At 41.9% G+C, this 24,339-nt stretch overlaps 1 protein-coding gene across 3 annotated transcripts in view; it reads left to right on the top strand.

Moving 5' to 3' along the window:
- Window positions 1-1,927: 1,927 nt before the first annotated feature.
- The window catches only part of LOC138744542 (inorganic pyrophosphatase-like), a 56,161-nt gene continuing 33,749 nt past the window's right edge, over window positions 1,928-24,339 (top strand). For all 3 annotated transcript variants that reach the window (XM_069900877.1, XM_069900880.1, XM_069900878.1), the window contains exons 1-7: window positions 1,928-2,036; window positions 2,671-2,735; window positions 3,985-4,038; window positions 7,395-7,514; window positions 10,116-10,202; window positions 12,565-12,691; window positions 19,853-19,980. In XM_069900877.1, the coding sequence (XP_069756978.1) occupies window positions 1,928-2,036; window positions 2,671-2,735; window positions 3,985-4,038; window positions 7,395-7,514; window positions 10,116-10,202; window positions 12,565-12,691; window positions 19,853-19,980 (690 nt within the window). The remainder of the gene's footprint in view (window positions 2,037-2,670; window positions 2,736-3,984; window positions 4,039-7,394; window positions 7,515-10,115; window positions 10,203-12,564; window positions 12,692-19,852; window positions 19,981-24,339) is intronic.

Raw genomic sequence — 24,339 nt, 5'->3', positions numbered from 1 at the left:
GAGTATGACAACAGTGGGGTTTATAGAAATGGGGTTAACGGGAGTTTATAGAGATGAAGATAACAAGGGGGTTTATAGAGACAGGTATTTTATGGAGGTATAGAGTTGGGGATGACATGGGGATATATAGAGACAGGTATAACATGGGGGTTTATAAAGATGGGAACAACAACAGGCGGGTTTATAGAGATGGAGATAACATGGGGTTTATAGAGATGGGGTTAACGGGGAAGTTTATAGAGACAGGTATAACATGGAGGTTTATAAAGTTGGGAATAACAACAGGGGGTTTATAAAGATGGATAACAACATGAGGGTTTATAGAGAGGGTTAATGAGGGGTGGTAGAGACAGAGTTAATGGGGGGTTGATAGAGACAAAGTGTGTGTTTATACTAAGACACCTCGCATCACCCCGCATCACCTCGCATCACCGCCATTTTTTGTCCCTCGCATCACCGCGCATTTTAGGACTATCTGAACTGTTTCTACCGAGCGGTGATGCAGGGCGATGCGAGGTGATGCGAGGAATGTGAGGTGATGCAGGGCAATGTGAGGTGACCAGGAAGTCTGATGAGCAATTGAAAACCGTGGGTGAAAAATCGCGACTTCCGGTGAGTCACCCACGGTCGTCCCTCGCATCACCCTGCATCGACCACCTCAAAAGTAGGACGCCGGAGCACCTCGAATCGCCGCACATCGGTGATGTGAGGTGACCAGGAAGTCCGATGAGCAATTGAAAACCGTGGGTGAAAAATCGTGACTTCCGGTGAGTCACCCACGGTCGTCCCTCGCATCACTCTGCATCAACCACCTCAAAAGTAGGACGCCGGAGCACCTCGAATCACCGCACATCGGCCACAACCAGATGTGTTTACAATGCGGCCAGATTCGAGATGCAACCACGCATCATTGCGCTTTTCCCAGCTCCGTAGAAACACCCCCAAAGATAACATGAGAATTTATAGAAATGGGAATGACATGGGGGTATAGAGATGAGGATAGCAGGGGTGTTTATAGAGATGGGGATAACGGGGAGTTTATAGAGATGGGGATGGCAGTGGGGTCTATAGAGATGGGGATGACGGGGAGTTTATAGAAATGGAGATGGCAGTGGATGATGGGACATTATTAAGATGGGGATAACGGGGGTTTATAGAGATGGGGATGGCAGGTGGTTTATAGAGGCAGAGATGACAGGGTGTTTATAGAGACAGTGATGTTGGGGTTTATAGAGATGGGAATGACAACAGCGGGGTTTATAGAGATGGGGATGATGTGGGGGTTTTATTTTATGGAGATGGCGATGACAGGTGGTTTATAGAGATGGGGATGACAGGAGGTTTATAGAAAAAGGGAGGATGGAGTTTATTAGAGGCGAGGATGACAGGCTTTATAGAGGCGGGGATGACGGGGTTTATAGAGATGGGGATGGCAGGGGGGTTTATAGAGATGGGGATGGCAGGGGGTTTTATAGAGATGGGGATGGCAGCGGGGTCTATAGAGATGGGGATGGCAGGGGGGTTTATAGAGATGGGAATGACAGGGGATTTATAGAGACGGGGATGATGGGGACATTATAGAGATGGGGATAACGGAGGTTTATAGTGATGGGGATGACAGGGGGGGTTTATAGAGACGGAGATGACACAGGGTTTATAGAGATGGGAATGACGGGGATTTATAAAGTCAGGGATGACGTGGGGGGTTTATTTTATAAAGACGGCAATGACGGGGGGTTTATAGAGATGGGGATGACAGGGTGTTTATAGAGACAGCGATGTTGTGGGTTTATAGAGATGGGAATGACAGCGGGGTTTATGGAGATGACGCGGGATTTATAGAGACGGGGATGATGTGGAGATTTATAGAGATGGGGTGACGTGGAGACGCCGCCCGGCTGGACGCCCCAGGTGACGTCGGCCGGAAATGCAGATACGGAAACCGCGCGTGGACGGGGTCGGAGTCGGAGCCGGCAGCATGTATCGTGTGGAGCAGCGGGGCCGGGAGAACAGCAGCTCGTACAGGCTCTTCCTCCGTGAGTTCGCATCATGGGAGTAAGGGTGGGAATGGAGATGGGGGTGAGAGTGCTGGGCTGTGGGATGGAGGAGTTTGCGAAGGGCTTGCTATGGCAGTGGGGGATGGAGGTGAGATTACAGGCTGGGAGTGGGAAGGGGTGTGAGAAGGGGCTGGCGAGAGGGCAAAGGAAATTGCAGACACAAAGGGTTGGGTGACGTAGACTGAGGGAATGGGAAGGAGGGGGAGCGGAAGAGTTGAGGGCTGAGGCGAGGTAGGGGTTAAAGGAATGGAGTGGAGGTAGGGGTTAAAGGAATGGAGGAGATGGAGTGGGAGGGAGGAGAGGGGGAAATGGGGTCGGGGAAAAGGGAATAGGGAAGGAGGAGGGGTGGAGGGAGGAGAAAGGGAGGGGGAGTTGGGGTGAAGGGGAGGAAGGGGAAGGAGAAGTGGGGGTAGTAGTTGAGGGACAGAGATGTGCAATAAGAAGGTTGGTAATGAAGGGTAAGTGATCAGCAAGGTATGAGGGGGGCTGTTTTGTCAAATTTACAATTTTCAAAGATGGAAGTAGTTGAACATATATTTTACAGTGGTGGTTTTAATGTGTGATAGTGGTTTTGGAGATTTTGTTTCATTTATCTGACTTTTGTTTGTAAAAGGAGATGCCCAGGGCCAGATCGTGTCTCCTTTCCATGACATCCCACTTTGGGCTTCAGAGTTACAGGTAAAAGGATATGAGACTCGAATATCTGTTGGGTTTTCATTCCACATCTATTGTTCAGCATCTGTCCTGTGTCACTTCATGGTGAACCCTCCATGGCGTAACTTTCCCGGACAGCTGCATCTGTGTTTTTGCTGGCTCTGCATTGTATCTCTGCTGTATTGTAGATGGGGTTTCTCCATCTCATTGAGTTGGGTCCTATTCTCAAGGCCAATTGGAGGTGGGTGGTAAAAGATGTTTTTCCAGCATAACCCAGAGGCTGATTAATAAACTTTTTTTTAAGTGCAGTATTGTTCTCGGTGGTAGTTGCTGTTTTTGTTTGGCCTTCCTCCTCTGTGCCTGTCAGTGTTTGTTTCTTTGTGTTCATTGACTTTTTCACCCACTGCTTGTGGCATCTGTCACTCTGAGTAGTGATTGGTTTCAATATAATTGTTATCAGATCTCCAGGTGTGGCTCCATTCCTCTTCCTGACTTGTCCCCTTGATTTTGCTTGTCTTCAATTATATTGTCTTTCAATTATATTGAAAATGCTCTGATTAGGACAAGATGTGAAAGTACTGTAGAGGTATCTCAAGCGATCAAATGCTGTCTGTTGATCTGTTTCTGCTTTCAGAGATTTCCTTCTGACGTGCTATACTGTTCAGCTTGTGCTAGATTACAGATCATCTGGCATTCATTGCTTATTTTACTACAGTAGATTCTCTCTCGCATGCTTATAAGCAATCCCTGATTTTTCCCACCAGCCATGTTCATTAGGAATTTAGCCAAAGTGTTCCTTTGGGGTGCAAGGTGAAGCTTGAGTACATGGAGGTGACTTATGCGGTCACTGGGAAAATTAGTAAACTCTCCAGACAGGACTGGAGGCCAGAATCAAACTGGCAGTGCTCCAGTGTTGTTCCTGTCATCAATTTTTTACTTCCAACTTGGATGGAGGGATTGCTAAATTGAACTGTATAAACTCAAATTGGCAGATGTTTTTAATGGTCTAGCTCTGGGATTGGAGGGAAGGGTTTTGTTCCTGTATTTTCACATTGGTGTTGCTTCTCAGCTAAAGGTGCTTCTCTGACCCTTGATAGGTTGAAGCACGGTTCTTTTGTCTGCATAATCTCAAATAAATGCTAACAGTCACTTGTTGCTGCAACTACTCTGAACCTTTCATACCTCTTTGGGTGTGTGTCAATGTGCTGCCAGGCAATATGATGAGAATCTGATAAATTGCATTCACTAACCTTGAACTATGCTTGATCTGCAGAATGTGTTTAACATGGTCGTGGAGGTTCCTCGCTGGACAAATGCAAAGATGGAGGTAATGTCCATTTCATACAAAATTTTCACTTTTAAGTAACTGGTGACTTCCAATTCAAGTTATTTGTAAAAATTCTCTGAAGTAATTTTAAGAAAGTATGTTTCGTGAGAACCATTTGCAGAAGCACTGTGAATTGCGCATGATTGTGGCCCCTTGTAGTTTCTTCCCTTTCATACTGTACTCTTGTTATATTCATTTGGTTGATGGTTAGGGATGCTCTGGGGTGTTGACCAGGCTCTGATGATTGAAGTTGACTGGCACCACTCTCTGGTCAATGTAGAGAAAGTTCGTTGTCTTGGTCATTTTTATCCCACTTAGCTTTGTGACCCAAGTTAATTTAGTCACTTGCCACTCAGGATTGCTGGATTACATCTGAATGCTCTTAATTTAGACTTTAAATAACTTATTACAAGGAGGATGTGGGTGATTCAAAGAAGATTTAAGAGGATTGCGAGTCGGTAAGCTTTAGCATTGGGAAAAACTGGAGAAGAGATTTTGGACTGGCCAGCAGCTCCCATTGGAAGCTGCATTATAGAGTCACTCACCAAGACCAAGCCAGTAACCTTCCAACTGACAGCAGCTTGTCAATGAAGCTGATCCCCTGCAATTGATGGGTGGCTCCATTACCAGTGATCCAGGCTCTTCGGGATTGCTGAGTAGCAGTAGGTGAGAAGGAATGGATATTGTGGCTTAGGCTTGGATTCTGGTGGCATGGAGGTGGAGTTTCATTATTCTAATCTTATTCCAAACTACAAGGATTTCAAACATGGAAATTGTAGACTGTTCAGAATGTCACTGCACAGCAAGAGGTGGTGGGGGTTTGGGGGGGAGGGGGGGAAATCAAGAGAATGGCATAAAAGGACTTTCATTTCTTGGAGTAAAGCACTTCATTTGTTTATCATAGTTATTTTGCATCAAAAAAGTCCAATGTGAAGAAGCTGCTATGTTATGGTTTTTACTATAGTAAACAATTACTATATTAGTTTTGTGTAGCTGGCTATTGTGTTGATTCATGGTAGTTAAAGTCACGCAAAATACAGTCTCATTCTATTGAAATTATTAGGATGTTATTCCACATTATTTCCTATCACAGCTAATTCAATGTTTTCAAATAGCTATGATTATTACAATTTTTACTCTTGTATGTGGTTCATTTTAGACCCTAAAAACCAGAAACCAGCTGGGCTCTAATGTACGTAATGTGGATAGGATGTACATTTTACATGATAATAAAGGACTGGTGTCACATTTCATGAGTTTTAGCCTGCAGCCTGCATATTATCCAGGAACTATCTATCATCTTTGTGTTTATCATCCTTCCATGTGTATCAATGAAACACTTTGTAGCCATCTCACCAAAATCCTTCAACATTGTGAGTATAATCCATTGATGGACAGAAGCAATTGAAAAGCCACCATTAAGCATGAAGGGATCCAAAATGGGATTATATTGAATGAAAAATGGTATGAATTTCCTCATTGGACATTATTAACCAAGATGAACTTTCTTGGTTAATATATAACTATTGGGTGTACGTGTAAATGTTCTGTCCAAAAAGTAATAATTTTCTGATTTTTAAAGCGATTATGCACTCAATTGGATAAAACTCATTAAAAAAAATGTTTTGCATTAAAAAAATTTAAATAAATTATAAATCTTTTGATTAAATGGAGTGTTGAAATGATTCTCCACTGCCTTTTAAGTTTGTAACGAGCAAATATATTTCAAGAACTGCAATTCTATTGAATGAGTTGTGGCCTTAAGCAGGCTTTGATTTTCCTCCTTGGATGCTGTGTCACCTGCTGAGTTCCTGCCACAGCTTGTATTTGTGTATTCCAGCAACTTCAGTCTCCATTAAACAGGGAACATCTGATCATCTTTCTACTGCTGCCTGGTCAGCTCAATTACATATTATTTCTTTTCACCAAAGAGTAAATAGGAAAAAAACATAGAATAGCTCAAAAAATTAGCAGAAGGTGATTTTGCATAATTGAAGGAGAAAAAATTCCAAGGGCACAGACAGAGTCTGCAGCACCATCCAGAATGCAGTTAAGCCCGCATTCTGTGATTGTGTGCCAAGGATTTGTGATGATCAGCACAGAACCACAGTAGGAGGAAAGAAAAGTATGAAGTGGAAGATCTAAATTTTATCAAAGGTAAAAGTTTTGATTCTGATCATTGATTCCATTGAAAATTAAAGGTGTGGAGTCTGGGGGAGGTGAAATCATGGCTATTACAGCTTTCACATCAACATGGTGTGGAAAGTAAAAACTCAGCAGGTCAAGCAGTGTCCTTTATGTAGCAAAGATAAAGATACAGAATTAATATTTTGGGCTTGAGCCCCTCATCAAGGTATGAAAAAGTGTCAGCAGGTGCCTGAACAAAATGGCGGTGGGGAGAGGCAGGATATAGTTGTGGATAAAGGAGGGAGGATGGCTTTGAATGGAGAGCTGTAGGAAAGAAGGGAAAGGCAAGGGGGGGCGGGGGTGGGAAACAGTGAATAGGTTAGCAAGTAGCCAGAGAAGTCTATGTCAATGCCATGAGAATGCCCAGACAGAAAATCAAGTGTTGTTCATCCATTTTAAGGGTAGTCTTGGTGGGATAGTACATGAAGCCAAGGGCAGATGTGTCAGTATGGGAGTGGGGCACGGAATGAAGTGGTTGGCCACTGGAAGATCCCAGTCACTGATGCAGACGGAGTGAAGGTGCTCAGAAAAGCGATCTCCCAGTCTGCATCCAGTGAAGTATTGCTTCATTTGAAAAGCCTGTTTGGAGCCCGAATGGTGATGAGGGAGAAGGTGTGGGTGCATGCGCCACTTCCTGCGGCCATGGTGGGGGAAGGTGTGGTGCAATTGGTGGGGAGGGATGAATGCACAAGGAACATGATGTAACTTTTGTTGAGAATTCAGTTGTGGAGCATGTTTGATGATCAGCTGTTGATCAAATATTACAGCAAATGGACTCCAGTGATTATATCGATTAAATTCCGTGGCTGCAGAACCCTAGTGACTCATTTTGTTACATTATCTTCCTTTCTCAAAGCTCCTCTCCAACCACCACATAATTTGCTGTTCACTTCTCTAGCACTGGCTCAAGCACCCACCTTCTTGGATTGCCTTTCCATTTTTCCTCCACTCTTTCTTTTCATCTTCATAGCTAAAATCCAACAATCCTCCTCGCTTTCAGTTGCTCCAATACATTCTTCTGCTCTGTTCCTCTTCTGGGAGTTCACCACCTTCCCCTTGGCTGTATTTAGCCCATTTCACTCCATGTCTCCATTTTACTTTGTGTGTCAAAGTGTTGGATGCAGTTCTTGCTGCAAAATGCAAATAAACTTCAGAGTTTTTGTTTATAGATCGCAACAAAAGAACCGTTGAATCCAATCAAGCAAGATGTTAAAAAGGGGAACTTGCGATATGTGGCGAATATTTTCCCTTATAAGGGATACATTTGGAACTACGGGGCTCTTCCCCAGGTAAGTCTGAAAGTTCTCAATGCAAATTGCTACATTTTACTTGATTTTAATGAGTTCACAATTCATTTTAAGATGGGTATTGTGCTATTGCAAACTACCTACTCTGGTTTGAGTTGATTTGGTCTCCAGGAGCAGCTCTGGCAGAAGATGCTTGATTATTGTAAGAGTGAAACATTTTAGAGTGGTTACTTCACAAAGCTGAACTGGTTATGTGTATTCTGACAATAAATGTGAACTTTGAACTTGAAGTTTATTCCATTGTAAATATTGACATGACTGTGTCCTTGTTACGGTCTGGTTTATTGGTGATCAGCCTACCACTGCTTGAAATTTATTTCCTTGGTTATTTTTCCAATTATAGATTTATTATACAAAATTGTTTTCTTTCTCCTTTGGAGATGCTTATTATATATGATGTGCCTCCAACCAACAAGCCTTCCCCTTTGACAACAGACCCTGCATGCAGGAACAAAGCTTTATAGGTTCTTTGGTTGCATCCAATCTGCATATTTCTATATTATATATTGAAAGAGCTACATTTTTTTTTCAACTAAGTAGTTGGGCAATGACGGCAATTGTTCACCTTTTCCCTCAAACTTCAGACCTCATCCAACAATCCCTTTCATGCCCTACAAGTTGATTTCAACCTGTATCTTCACCATCAGCAAAACCACCTACATCTCCCTCTGCCTCTGCACACTGTCCAAATCTTTGTTTGGCTCCAGCCTACTGTTGAAACTCTATCCTGTGGCATTGTTACCCCTAGACTAACCATTCTCAATGGGGGCCATTCAGCCCCTTCCACCACCCTGAAGGTCACAGCAGATTTAAGGAGGGGGGCGTCATGGACTGAAATCCTTAATAAGGTATATAGAGGTAGGAGAGAAGTACAGAAAAAAAAACACTTAACTTCACTGCTTCACAGGGAAGGGGCCTATAAACTGAGCAGAGTCCTCAGGGGCCACAGCCGAAAGAAGGTTTGCAATGGCTGCTCTAGACTTTGTTGGTCAGCAACCCAGCTTTTATCCACCATAAATTTGAGTTGATCCTAAAGGCTACTATGCAAATTCAAACTCCTATCATTCTTCTCTATTATTTTTATAGGGACCTACTTAAATTAGGTCGTTTGACAAAGCTGTATTTTCATCTTTCCCCTCTACTGGCCTCTTGCATATCCCTCACCTTTGTTGATTCATGATCAGTTGTTCCACCTCACAAAAAGGCCATGCACTGCCATTTGCTCCAGACCCCCTTTTCTTTTAATCTTGCTTTAAGTCCAATTCTTGGACAAATCTTTTCTGTTCTCAAGCCTGCTTTCTCACCTTTGAACTGCAGTGCAGTGTTGGGTTTAATAATATTTTGCAGTTTGCATAGCTTTGAGTCATTAAGTTCTACAGCATAGAAACTGGCCCTTTGGCTCAACCTGCCCATGCCAACTAAGTTGTCTACCCAAGCTAACACCATGTGCCTGCATTCAGAAAACTTCTCTCTGAACCTTTCCGAGTTGTGTGCCTGTCTAAATGTCTTTCAAACGTTACAATTACACCTGCCTCCACCTCTTGCTTTGGCAGCTTGTTCCATTTACCCATCACACTTTGTTTGAAAAAGGACCCTTTTTAAATCTTTCCCCACTCACCTTAAATTTATGCTGTCTCGTTTTAGCCTCCACTATACTGGGGGAAAAAACTCCAGCTATTTACCTTACCTGTGCCCCCATAATTTTGTATATAATATCTCTCTTCAGCCTCCTTTACTCCAGGGAGAGTACTTCTATCCTGTCCAATCATTCCTTGTGGTTTAAGCCCGCTTGTCCCTGATAACATTTTCTTGAACCTTTTCTGCATTCTTTAACACTTTAAAGATAGCTTTCCTATTGCTGGGTGATCAGAACTTTGTACAATGTTCTGAAGTGTGGTCTCTGCAGTGTCTTGTACAAATTGTCATGACACCCTGTACTCATCATTTACCTATGTTGCGACCTTTATGAAAGAGAATTTTATTTTTCTTTTTAATCCAAATTAGCTTTCTTCCCATTTGCTTGTCTATTCATTCTGCTTCCTCTTCCCTTTGCAAATAAGCTTCATCGAGAGCACACCATAGGGGAAGGCAATGAACTGAGAGTTGCAACAGAAATAGATGGACCATACTGTACATGGTTATGGATAGAAGGGCTCATTTGTCTATTTGATTAGAGAGAGCTCTGGGCTGGGGGAATCTGTTAGGAGGAACAAGGGGAAGGGAGAAGAGGGAACAGATTGGCTAAACTAAGCACTGGACAGGATGGATAAGTAGTCTGGGAAAAAAAAAAGCATATGGTTTTAGCAGCCACTCCAGCTCCAAACAAAGGTGCAATCTCTCATTCTGTTCATCTTTCTATGATTGACAAACACCATTATATCTATGTACATATGTGATTATCTTGTACTGTGTGTACACAAGTGCACTGTGGTTCAGAGAAAAACTGTTTTGTCGGATTGTAAACACATAGTTGGGTGATAATAAACTTGTGGTCAGAGCGAATAGCTGAGCTTCGGATACCATAGACTGAACAGTTAAGCCAAAGTCCTTTACCTGTAACTCACGTTGGTTTTCGTTCCCCAGACTTGGGAAGACCCCAATCACACTGATGAATTAACTGGATGTGCTGGAGACAATGATCCTATTGATGTCTGTGAAATTGGAACCAAAGTAAGTCAACTGTGTGCTTATATTTAAGAATCGCCTTCTGATGAATATGTGTGAAGTTGCTAACTGTTTAGTTTTTCCTCTTCTTCCCGTTCATTGTTTCAGGTCCAACTGTTACCCCTAGCCAGGGTGAAGGGTTGCAGCTTATCTCACCATTCATACCATGAGTTGTCTCTTTTCCACATCCCTGCAAGGATACTGAAGTTTTTGGAAAACCCAAATACCTTGTGATAAGAAAAATAATTACAGATCATAAGACATAGGAGCAGAAATAGACTGTTCAGCCCATCGAGTCTGTCCTGCTATTTAATCATTTTCCCACTCAGCACCACTGCCCAGCCTTCTCCCCATAACCTCTGATGCCCTGGCTAATCAAGAGCCTATCAGTCTCTGCCTTAAATACACCCAATGACTTGGCCTCCACAACTGCCTGTGGAAACAAATTCCACAGATTTACCACCCTCTGGCATCTCAGTTCTAAGTGGATGCTATTCAATCCTTAAATAGTGCCCACAGGTTCTAGACTCTCCCACCATGGGAAATAACCATTTTACATCTTCTCTGTCATGTCTTTCAACATTTCAAATGTTTCAATAAGTTCTCCCCTCTCCTAAATTCCAATGAGTACAGGCCAAGAGCTGTCAAATGCTCCTACGGTAATCCTTTCATTCCCTGAATCTTCCTAGTGAACCTCTTCTGAAACCTTGCCAACATCAGCACATCTTTATTTAAATGAGGAGACCAAAACTGCTTACAATGCATTTTTATTAAAAACAGGTTTGCTACAAATCTTTTCTGAATCATTTTACGAAGACATTGATTTGAATCAACCACAGATCAATTTATCCCATGTTCCATCATTTGATCGAGGTTTAGTTTGGAGATGCAGCCCGGCCTGCGAAAATGCGCTACACAAATGTAGCCGATTAACCTACATGTTAATAACCCTTTGTCTTTGGAATGTGGGAGGAAACAACAGCACCCTGAGGAAACCCACACAAACATGGAGAACATACAGACAACATTGAATTCAAACTCAGATTGCTGGTGCTGTAATAGTGTTGCACTAACCGTACTGCCCAGATGATGAATGTCATCAAACTGTTCTCTACTCCATACTTACCTATCCCTTATCATTCACACTAAATTGGGGAATGATATCCTGGAAATAATGAAATTTCATTGTGAATGAGAGGCACAAAATTATGGAAAATGGTGATCATTTGCAATATTTGTGTTTCCAGAATAGAGATGAAACTGCCAACAGTTTCTGCAAGATCATAGTTTGTAAAGAGCATCATTCATCCACGTGCAATGAACCATCACAGTTCACATGTACTACACTCCAAATCCCACTGGTGATAACCCACAAATTGTTCTGCCTGCCCTTTTTGTACAAGACGTTTTTGGTACCAATTGTCAACTGGCTGCATCCCATTCTCCCACCCTGTCAGTCATATAAACAGAGTGGAGAGAGTGCAGAGAAGGTTTACCAGAATGTTACCTGGGTTTAAGCATCTAGAGTATAGGGAGAGATTGGACAGATTAGGTCTTTATTCTTTGGAGCGTAGAAGGTTGAGAGGGGATTTGATAGAAGTATTTAAGATTATGAAAGGGATAGACAGAGTGGATGTGGATAGACTATTTCCATTAAGAGGAGGAAAGATTAAAACAAGAGGACATGAGTTAAGAATTAAGGGGCAGAGGTTTAGAGATAACATGAGGGGGAACTTCTTTACTCAGAGAGTGGTAGCCGTGTGGAATGATCTTCCGGGAGAAATAGTGGCGGCGGAGTCAATTGTATTATTTAAGAAAAGGTTGGACAGGTATATGGATGAGAAGAAGATGGAGGGTTATGGGCATTGTGCAGGGAGGTGGGACTAGAAAGGGGTGTTTGGTTCGGTGCGGACTAGAAGGGCCTAATGGCCTGTTTCCGTGCTGTAATTGTTATGTTATCACTCATGCAATCCCCTTCCCCATCATCTAACCCTCTCTACATTCTTCCCATCCCCCCATTGTTGTGCAAAGCATTCATTATTCACCTGCTGCTCTCAATGCTTTTCCTTCATCACCTGCATATGATTTCACCTCTCCCACCTTCAGTGCATCACCCTCACCCTTGTTTATCTGTCTCCATGAAGTGCTCTTTCCCAACTGGTCTCCCCTACCTCTATCCATGCTGCCCTGTGGCCCCTCTTACATCTGAGCATTCATTAACTGTTCCACTGTCCCACGTTAATAATGAATACTCTACCTCCAAACTTCTTGCCAAACAAGAGCTAAATTTTTCTTTTAAAGATATTCCTTGACCATGAAATGACAAGTTTCTGGATAGAATGATTTCATTAATTTTATTGGGCTTCAGGTGTGTACAAGAGGTGATATAATCCAGGTAAAAGTTCTGGGAACTCTGGCTATGATTGATGAAGGCGAAACTGACTGGAAGATTATTGCAATTGATGTTAAAGATCCTGAGGCAGATAAATTTAATGGTAAGTGTATCCAGCCTTTTATCCATAACTCGTTCTCATTGATTCAGTGAAATTATGATCATCTTGCATTTTTGTATCCCTTCTGATCATGGAAATGTGGCTTGGCATATGTACTTGTGGATACTCATTTGAAGAGTCTTTTTAAAGGCAAATTTATTTTTCAAACACATTAAGGGGGTTTTGGGAAAGGTGAAGTTGGGGTAAATGTTGGTCATGGTCATTGAGGAATAGCAGAGCAGATCAAATTTCTAAATATCATGGACCAGGCATCAGAATTCAAGTGCCGAAGAATGCAGAGGCTGCAGAAGATAGCTAGCCCCGTCGTGCGCCCCTGCCTCCCGTCGTGCGCCCCTGCCTCCCGTCGTGCGCCCCTGCCTCCCGTCGTGCGCCCCTGCCTCCCGTCGTGCGCCCCTGCCTCCCGTCGTGCGCCCCTGCCTCCCGTCGTGCGCCCCTGCCTCCCGTCGTGCGCCCCTGCCTCCCGTCGTGCGCCCCTGCCTCCCGTCGTGCGCCCCTGCCTCCCGTCGTGCGCCCCTGCCTCCCGTCGTGCGCCCCTGCCTCCCGTCGTGCGCCCCTGCCTCCCGTCGTGCGCCCCTGCCTCCCGTCGTGCGCCCCTGCCTCCCGTCGTGCGCCCCTGCCTCCCGTCGTGCGCCCCTGCCTCCCGTCGTGCGCCCCTGCCTCCCGTCGTGCGCCCCTGCCTCCCGTCGTGCGCCCCTGCCTCCCGTCGTGCGCCCCTGCCTCCCGTCGTGCGCCCCTGCCTCCCGTCGTGCGCCCCTGCCTCCCGTCGTGCGCCCCTGCCTCCCGTCGTGCGCCCCTGCCTCCCGTCGTGCGCCCCTGCCTCCCGTCGTGCGCCCCTGCCTCCCGTCGTGCGCCCCTGCCTCCCGTCGTGCGCCCCTGCCTCCCGTCGTGCGCCCCTGCCTCCCGTCGTGCGCCCCTGCCTCCCGTCGTGCGCCCCTGCCTCCCGTCGTGCGCCCCTGCCTCCCGTCGTGCGCCCTTGCCTCCCGTCGAAGGATAAGGGGTAAAGCCACTGAAGTGTGTTGAAGCATTTCTTTCAAAATGTGCTAAACCCGACCCCAACTCTGAATCCTCCTCTAGACCTAGGGGAGTCTGGTGTAGATGTATGGTAGATGGCTGAGGGGAGGGTTCAGTGTCGGTGTCGGGATTTCCAGTGTGAGGAGGGAGCAAAGGGGATAGGAGGGGAGGGAACACCACTGAGCATAAGGTCCCGCTCCTGCCCAGGAAGCCGCTCTCCTTGATGCCGCTGGGACAAAGGATTCTTCTGACCACTTGCAGCTGGGAGACAGTAGCATGCCATTTGAGAGGGAAAGTTGGAGAGAAAAGTCAATAGGGGAAGGTAAAGAAGAAAGAGAGGGGAGGGAGTTGCCTGAAATGAGGACGATCGTTGTTCTAATTTCATGTCAAGTGAATTTTTTCAACATGTGAGGTCAGTTCGCCTCCGATAAATGAAGATTTCTGACTTGTTTCCAATATCCTCATTCATCCAAAAAAATTTAAAATTTGGATAAATGAAGATTTCAGAGAATCGGAGTTGTACTGTAATTCCAAGTGGATCTTGGGACACATTTACTGCAGGTTTTCCCATACACTTGTTCTTCATGATGATTAAAAGGTGGGGGGGGTAAGCTATCGGTGTATTTTGTAGATGATATACACTGCTGCCGGTGGTTGACTGGGTGCCCACCAATGGGCTGCTTGAAAGTTCTTGAATTTTTTTTTATTGGACATCTCCACTAATCTTTCTTATAAAGTTATTTTTATTGAATTTTGTTGGAAAAGAAATATATTATAGTGACAGTAGCACTTGGGCTTAAATCCCAATCCAATATCTATTTATACATAGTTATATAAATTAAGTGATATTGCCTCAAACCGTGCATCTTGGCGCCTCACAGTTTGGCGGGCAGCAACCTCCTTTGAAGAAGACCGCAGAGCCCACCTCACTGACAAAAGGCAAAGGAGGAAAAACCCAACATCCAACCCCAACCAACCAATTTTCCCCTGCAGCCGCTGCAACCGTGTCTGCGGACTTGTCAGCCACAAACGAGCCTGCAGCTGACGTGGACTTTTACCCCCTCCATAAATCTTCGTCCGCGAAGCCAAGCCAAAGATAAGAAGTAAAGAAAGAGAAAAAAGGAAATCTTGATTTTCATGACATTATGTTTAATTTTCTCCAAATTTATAAAGGACATATTGTCTAATGGCCACTTTCTTCCAGTGGGTAGAAACTCCTCTTTCCATTTTAACAATATTGCTCTTCTTGCTAGTGAAGTGGAGAATGCTAAAACTTGTCTTTGAATACTGGATAGTTTTATGTCTTTGGAAAAGCCAAACTTTGCAATTATAAGACATGAGTCAAACTTAATCCTAAAAATGGTCGAAAAAGTTCTAAAAATATCAGTCCAATATTTTTGCAATTTAGGACATGACCAAGTCGTAAATTTTATATTTATTACAGAGTGAATTAATATTTGGATAAATGTATTCGATGAAACACTTTGATGAGTCGTAAATTAAGCCCAAAGTTGACGTACGATATTCATCTAAATAAGAGATATTGAGATCATTGTCCCATTCAGTTTTAATCCCAATTAGCAAAATTCTTTTCATATTCAATAATTTATAATATAGGGCAGATATTATACCTTTATGAATTATAATTCAAAAAGTTCGTCAATAAAATTTTGATCTAGATTGATTGAAAATACTGAAAGTTTGGAACAAACAAAATGTCTAAATTGATAATACCTCAAAAAGTGTCTTTGATAAATTAAATTTGATCAATTGTTGTAGAGATGTGAAGTTTTGTTGTATAAAAAAATCCTTAAAACTTTTTTCTTGAAAGTTTCCATTCTTGAAAACCTGTGCCTAAAATAGCAGGTTGAAATAAACAACATAATGATTGATTCAAATGTGTCAAAAAAAAGGACTTGGAAATAAATATCAGTAGTGATTGGAATAAATATAAACATTTTTGTTAAAATATTAATTTTATCCGAATTAACATGGCTAATCGTAGTCAAGTAAAGTTTGATTAACTAAGATTGCAAAATTTTATTTAAAAAGATTTTTAAAGTTTTTGGTTATTGTAATACCTAAACATTCACTATTTTGAATGGATAGTTAGATTAGAGAAATGGTGGGCCCTTCAGTGGTAGTAGTTTGTTGCTCTTGTGTAGATTAAGTTTATAACCTGCTAAAACATGAAAGTCACAACAATATGCTTGGTATATCAGGGGTAGAAATAAAAGGTAGGACGTCATCTGCATTTAGGGATAGTCTATGTTCAATAGGTCCTCTCAACAAACCTGTAAAATCTTGGATTTGCTCGCAAAGCAATAGCTGGTGGTTCCAGAATCAAGTCGAAAAGCAATGGCCTAAGAGGAAAACCCTGTCTTGTGGTTCATTGTAATTTTAAAAATTTGGATTGTTGAGAATTGGTGTGAATTGAGGCCATTGGAGATGCGTATAAAAGTTTTATCCAATGGGTAAAACCTGGTCCAAAATTAAATTTTACTAAGGTTGCAAATAAGTATTTCCATTCTACTCTGTTGAACACTTTTTCAGTGTCTAAAGAATAAAATACATTCATAATTAAAGGATGAATATATAATGTTTAATAATCTATGAATATCTGTTTTTAATAAAACCTGTCTGATCAAAATTAGTTATTCCTGGTAAGATGTTCTCTAACTGATATGCTAAAACTTTTGATAATATTTTAATGTCCACATTAAGGAAAGAGATCAGTCGGTAGGACACACATTTTTCTGGATCTTTGTCTTTTTTTTTAATCACAGAAATAGCTGCCTCAATAAAAGTAGGAGGTTGTTTCCCCTCTCAAAAAGAGTAATTCAGCTTGGATATGGGACAAGTTGTTTGGAAAATGTTTTGTAAAACTTCGCTGGATATCTATCTGGACCTGGGGTTTTACATGGCTGAAATGAAGATATTGCCTTATACAATTCTTGTAATATTGGAGCATCCAAGTGTTCTTTGTTTTCCTGAGATATAATCGGTATATTTAAATGTTCTAAAAAAAAGTCATCAAATTGTATTTGTTATTGAATTCAGAAGAGTAAAATTTAGAGTAGAAATCTTTTAAAAAGTTGTTTATTTCAGAGTGAATCAGTAGTTGTACCATCAGGAAGACACATCTTGTTAATTTTCTTGTTAGCCGACATGGCTTTCAATTGATTAGCCAGCAGTTTACTTTCCATGGATATAAAATTGGCTTTTGGTTCTTAATATTGGGTTTATGGCAAGTGGATTGAATTTTGTTTTTAGTTCAGCTCTTTTGTAAGTCTATCTGATTGATCGAGTCTAATCTTTCTTCCCTGGCCTTTTTATTTTTATTAACTGTATAGGAAATAATTTGGCCACTTAAATAGGCTTTCATAGTATCCCAAACCATTAAATTAGAAACATTTGGAGTTGAATTAATCTCAAAGATGAATTTAAAAAGGTAAAAAAAAACTTAAATAATATGGTGTTAAATCGCCACCCCCATTTGATGCTCAGAGTATTTGGAAATTCCAAACTTAGACACTGGAGCGTGATCTGAAATTACTATACTTTGATATTCACACACTCCAACCAAACTAATTAACTGATTGTCAATTAAGAAATAATCTTTCCTTGTATAAGGTTGATGGTTAGTTTTTTTTAAAAATAAAGAGCAATCCCTGCTAGTAGGGTTCAAAAATCTCCATAGATCAGATACTCCCATATTAGATAAGACTCTATTGCTAAAGCTGATTTTAAGAGATTTTATTTTCCATTAGAAGAATAGTCAAGATTTTGTTCAAACAAAAATTAAAATCTCAACCTAAAATTAGTGAGTATTGGGATAAGCCCAGTAAAAGGTCACAAAGTTTTTTCAAAATGTGCTGTTTCATCCTTGTTTGGAGCACAGATATTTGGTAAAGCAACCAGTTTATTCTGTAATTTCCCAGTAAGAGTGATTATAGCAACCCAGTTTATGCATAATACTATTATGGAATATAAATGGGACATTTGGTTGGATTAGAATGGATTTTAACTTTGGAAGATGAATGATAATATTGTCCCCTCCATTTAAACATTGGTCTATCCCAATCTGCCTTTTTGATAGGTGTTTCTTGGAAAAATGTGATATCTGCCTTTAACTGTCTTGTATGGGCAAAAACCCTCCTTCATTTTATGGGTCCATTAAGCCACAAAATAATGTTAATCGCTGCCATCTTTCAAGAAGTGTCTTAAAGTAAATCAGAAATAGATGAATACCCTGGGTATTTCCTCTTCACCCCTGAGGCCACAGCTTCAAATCTCCACCACATAACAAAACAGAAAAAAAATGGATTATTAATTGCAACCTTGTGCCATGCAGACCCAAACAATCCCCACCACCCTCCCATACTTAATGGTCACTGAAATTTAGAAGTTCTTGAACATAAAGCATGGGTGGGCCACCCATGTTGCAGTGCCAACAAGAGTCCTCGCACTCCCGGCATGCCTTGAGGAAACTGTTAAAGCTTTAGTGTTTCTGGAGTCAGTAGTCGACCTCATTGGCCAGCAATGATCTCAGTGATGTTCATAATGTAGGACTTGGCGGTGACCATGTTTTCTCATAGATGCCTTTGACCAGTTTTACTCTGCTATCATGATGTCTGAATTGGTCAGTCAGTCTTGCCTTGTTTCTGTAATTGGAGCCAAGTCTGAGTGGAGTCAACTGGGAATCAGCGAGTATATGTATCTTGATTGCATTGTTGGGAAGACCTTGAACTACTTTGACAATCGAGAGTGACCTGGGTAATGATTAGATTTTTACTACTTTTTGTGAATGGGACATTCCTGGCAACATCTGAAGATGCTGAGTGGATGAATGTGGGAAAGTTTGGTATGAAGTTCTGGTGCACAAACCTTCAATTTTGGTTCATTTATTCTCATCTGACTGTGCATGTACAACCAGATGAAGCAGCATTATCTGTTACACTACCATGTACCTCCACTTCACTGAGTTTCTTTTAAGGTGCATGCATGGATTCTGTGGGGCCTGTTGAATTTCTGCAGCACGATTGTGTATTAAACCATCTTGACTTCAATTTGTGTTAAATGTTGCCTGTATCCAAAGTAATAGTTGTGATCACATGCCCCAAAATGGTGGGTGGCATCTTGAAATTTTGTTGTGACTGATAACGACCAACTTGTTCCACGTGACTTTTGTAGCTTGTGTCTGTTCCACCTTGTGTCTGCCGTCGTGTTCTCGTCACCCTGTACAAACCCAGGTTAAGGTTTTAGAAACCCTATGATTCCTATCTATCCCGTTGGGAAGGTTGAAACTTGTCTTAAATCACCTGAGCCACAGTAAGATTATTGTCATCCCGTGGAGGAACAGGTCCACATCTGTTGCACAAAGCATTCCAAGGCCTTGTACGTGACCAAAATAGTCAACATTTATATAACCTCTTCACTTACTGTCACTTCACAATGTCTTTTTATAACCAGACATGATCTTTCTCAGTTGTCTATAAGCTTTTTTTGCTTCTTTGCAGCATGATGTGAGACTTCCATAATTATTTCAGATTCCAATTTACTGTCAGTGTATGTACATGGCATCACATACAACCGAGATTCTTTTTCCTGCGGGCGTGGCAGAATTACCATGAACTGGTAGTTCAAAAACATGTACACAGCATAAAACATGTAAGCAAAGAACTGCAAAACAGATAACAAACTGTACAAATACAGAGAGAATAAAAAAGAAAATCAATAAAGTGCACAAGTAAGAGTCCTTGAATTTGTCGTTGAGAAGTCTGATGGTAGACGGGTAGCAGTTGTTCTTAAACCTGGTGGTGCGAGGCTTGTGATGCCTAGGCCTCTTTCCTATACTGGGAATTTGCCAGGAATTAGAACAACCACTGCTAAGCTGTATATTCCTCATGGCGATATTTTTATTTATTTATTTTTAATCCTGTTTCAATCATCTGAGGACTTGTATACTGTTCCCCCTCTCCCCTGCTCTCCCATCCACTGACCTGTTGTAAGGCAATTACAGTGAACAATTGGTTGTCTTTAGAGGAGATGTTTAAATAATTTAATTTGATTTATTTCGATCGTAACCGAAGAATCATCCAAATTACCTTGTTTTCGATCTTTCTCAATTAGATATTGAAGATGTGAGGAGGCTAAAGCCAGGATATCTGGAGGCCACAGTTGATTGGTTCAGACGATACAAGGTACCTGATGGAAAACCTGAAAACCAGTTCGCGTTCAACAGCGAATTCAAGGATAAGGTATTTCAGCACGTTAAGTTGATTATGTTGTTTTTGGTTAGTGCCGTTTAGCTGTTGTCCTTGCAGTCATCTCTATAATTCCCATGTATAATGTTTGGGTAATCATGACTGCAGAGTTAACAAGGACTCCTTGTGTTCAGCTTTTCATCAGCTGGATTAGACTGCCTTCATTGCTTTCACTGTGTATCCAGTTACACGTGGAATTTCCACCGCAAGGCATTCCTCCTGAACTTCCAATTAACTAGTTTTGCTAGTCTCATTTACTCGTCATGCTCACTGAGTGCTCTCATGGTCCTTTGTTCTCATTCTTTATCTATTGAAAATGGATCTCTCACTAGTAAAATATAACGCCCTTGCACTTTTTTTTTAAACTGGACAATTCTCTATATCCTGCTCCATGTTTTCACAGATATCTTCAATATCTCACTCGAGCAGGGCGAGGTACTCACTGTTTCAAATAGGCGTCAATCATACCAAGAAGAGTGTAGCAACCTGCCTTAATGACTATTGACCAGCAACACTTAAATCAATAGTGATGAAGTGTTTTGAAAGGTTGGTGATGAAGTAGATCAGATCCTGTCTGAGCAGTGACAGCGACACATTCCAATTCACCTATCATAGGAACAGGTCTACGGCAGATGCCACCTCACTGGCTCTGCACAAACCCCTGGCCACTGACCTAACGCTACTAGCACAAGTTCTTTTATTTGTTACTGTTGCACGACCTGTTGTATGATTTAACTCACCTGGATTCCACACAAAATAAAGCTTTTTACTGTATCTTGGTACATGTGGCAAAAAGGCTTCAGTTCCATATCTAGCATCATTCCCTATTCTCTTGAGCTTATTGCAGCAACAGTAGGCCACCTGGCCTGTTGAGCTGGCTCCTCCATTCAATTCAATTGTTGTTGATCTAACTGTTGACTCATCTCCACTTACCTGCTTGTTTCCCAGAATGCATAATTCCCCAGTTATTTAAAAATTTAGGTATCTTAAATAAATTTAATGAGACAGCATCTACTGCCTCTTTGGGCAGGGAATCCAATAGATTCACTACTCTCTGGGAGAAGCAGCTCCTCATCTCTGTCTAAAATATGCTGCCCTGAATCTTGAGGCTGACTCCTCGTCTCACCTGCCAGTGAAAACATCCTCCCTGTTTCCATATTGTCTATTCAATTCATAATTTTCCTATTAGATTCATCCTAAATTCCAATGAGTATAGCCACAGGCTACTCAGATTTCAGATTTATAGTTGGAGTATATACATCACATCACATACAACCTTGAAATTATTTTTTCCTGAATGCATGGCAGAATTACCACTAATTGGTAGTGCAAAAAATAAAATGAACACAGTGTAAACATGTAAACAAAAAACTGTAAACATAACAAATGTAAACCAACTGACTACAATACAGAGAGAACAAAAGGAAAATCAATGAAGTGCACAAGTAAGACTTCTTAAATGAGCCCCTGATTGAGTTTGTTGTTGAGTCTGATGGTGGAGGGGTAGCAGCTGTTCCTGAACCTGGTGGTGTGAGTCTTGTGGCACCTATACCTCTTTCCTGATGGTAGCAGCGAGAACAGAGTGTGTGCTTTGTGGTGTGGATCCTTGATGATTGCTGCTGCTCTTTGATGGTAGCGTTTCCTGTAGATGTACTCGATAGTGGGATGGTTTTGCCTCTGATGTTCTGGGCTGTGTCCACTACCTTCTGAAGGGCTTTACACTCTGAAGTATTGATATTTGCACACCAGACTGTGATGCAGCCGGTCACCACACTTTCCGCCACACCTCTGTAGAAATTTGCCAGGGTTTCTGATGTTATGCCAAACCTCCACAAACTCCTGAGGAAGTAGAGGTACTTTCTTCATGATGTCATTGGTTTGTTGGGTCCAGGAAAGATTCTCCAAGATAGTGACTCCTAAGAACCTAAATTTGCTCACTCTCTCCACATCTGATCCCCCAATGATCACTGGATTGTAAACCTCTAGCTTTCCTCTACTGAAGTCAACAATCAGCTCCTTAGTTTTGGTGACATTGAGTGCAAGGTTGTTGTTGGTGCACCATTCAGCCAAGTTTACAACCTCCCTTCTGTCAGCTGACTCATCCCCTTCCTGTATTCAACCCACTACTGTGGTATCGTAGGCAAATTTGTAGATGATGTTATTGTACTGAGCCACACAGTCATAGGTGTAAAATGAGCAGAGCAGGGGGCTAAGAACCTGTGGTGCTCTGGTACTGATGGAGATTGTGGAGGAGAAGTTCTACCCATCCTCACTGATTATGGCCTGAAGGTGAGGAAATCCATAATCCAGTTACACAGTGGGGTGTTAACTCTCAAGTCTTGGAGTGTGCTGATCAGTTTTGAGTGTTTGATGGTGTTAAATGCCTAACTGTAGTTGATAAAGAGCATCCTGATATATGCATCTTTGCTGTCCAGGGGTTTGTGCAGAGCCAGTGAGGTGGCATCTGCCGTAGACCTGTTCCTATGATAGGTGAATTGGAATGTGTCGCTGTCACTGCTCAGACAGGATCTGATCTACTTCATCACCAACCTTTCAAAACACTTCATCACTATTGATTTAAGTGTTGCTGGTCAATAGTCATTAAGGCAGGTTGCTACACTCTTCTTGGTATGATTGACGCCTATTTGAAACAGTGAGTACCTCGCCCTGCTCGAGTGAGATATTGAAGATATCTGTGAATATCTTGGTAAGTTGGTCAGCGCAGATCTTTATTACTCGGCCAGGTTCTCTATCCAGCTGGATGCTTTCCTCCGATTCACTCTCCTGAAGGCAGCCCGCATATCATCCTCAGATACGGACAGGGTGGGATTGTCAGGGGACAGGGAATGCGGAGAGGTAGTTCTTCGCTGTTACTGTTGTAGAAGTATTGAGTTCCTCTGGGAGAGAAGTGTTGCCATGTGGTACTTTATTGTATTTGGATTTGTAACAGGTTATGGCATTTAAGCCTTGCCACTGCTATCGACTGTCCCTGGTGGTTTCCATTTTCATCCAGAATCTCCACTTTGCCTAGGAGATAGCTTTCTACGGGACATGCCTGCTCCTGCTGTACTGATCTGGATCTGAAGGCTTAAATGCCTGTGATCTGGGTCTCAACAGGTTCCAGATTTCATTGTTCAACCAGGGCTCCTGGTTAGGGAAAATCGTGAATGATTTGGTGGGGACACACTCATCCATAGCTGTTTTGATAAAGTGAGAGACGAACCTCTGTGTACTCGTTCAGATTCCCAGCAGAGTCCTTGAACACTGCCCAACCCGCTGACTCGAGGAGGAATCGGCCCTAAGCCTCCCGTGACCACCTTCAGCTGTCCTGACCTCCAGAGCCTCTCTTTTTAAAGTTCTATCTATTAAAGCAAAAGAAGCACAGCCAGGTGATCAGACTTGCCAAAGTGTGGTCTTGGGAAAGAACACTGGTGCTGGTGCAGCAGTGATCAAATGTGCTGGCACCTCTGGTACAGCAGATTACATGCTGCTGGTAAGTAGGCAGGGTTTTCTTGACACAGGCCTAGTTAAAATCACTGACTAAGATTTGTAGTGGGTCAGGCTGGGCCGTTTCTTGTTTACTTACGACATCTTGCAGCTCTGCGAGTGCCTGCTTATAATCGGCATCGGGAGGTATGTAAACTAGGCTAACCCCTCATTTCTGGTATCAAACTGGTGTACCTTGTCTGCACTGTCTCCAGAATATCCATTCTGAAACCAGGAGCCCAGTATTGCACACAGCATTCCAGTTGCAGCATTCTTCCTGTACATGAAGTACCATGGCAGCCCTGACCTTGCCTTGTCAGTGATCCAGCCTTTCCCTAACCTTTTTTTTTAAACTTTATTTAAGATTTTATAACATGAATAACATATAGGATTACATTTAAAAAAAATTAAGAATAAAATAATAAAATTACAATACAGTACCAGTAATCTAAATAAACTATACCCTCCCCAATAATTATTACACATTAATAACCCAACTCAAATTAGTCCAACCCCCCTTTCCCCCCCAAAATAAAGAGTGAAGAATTAATAAAGTTAATAATGTATGTGAGAAAAAAACCCACTTACAAAAAAAAACAAAAACATAACCAATTAAAATGCTAACAAAAAGAAAAGTAGTTAATACTAAGATATCAGACTTAAAAAACATATTTAAATCAAACTCAAATGCATATATTTAACAAATGGAGTTAAGATGAAACATATATTTAACTCAAACTTGATATAAAAAATTAGTAAAATTAGTAACATTATCAAAAATTCTTAAACAATAATCAATTCTTTAAAAAAATTGTAGCATAAAAAAAAGATGAAAAAAAACTTTCTCTATAGAGATAAACCTTCACC

The sequence above is a fragment of the Narcine bancroftii genome, chromosome 10 (genome assembly GCF_036971445.1).
Source record: "Narcine bancroftii isolate sNarBan1 chromosome 10, sNarBan1.hap1, whole genome shotgun sequence".
Lineage (NCBI taxonomy): Eukaryota > Metazoa > Chordata > Chondrichthyes > Torpediniformes > Narcinidae > Narcine > Narcine bancroftii.
This window is presented reverse-complemented; position numbering and strand designations above follow the sequence as displayed.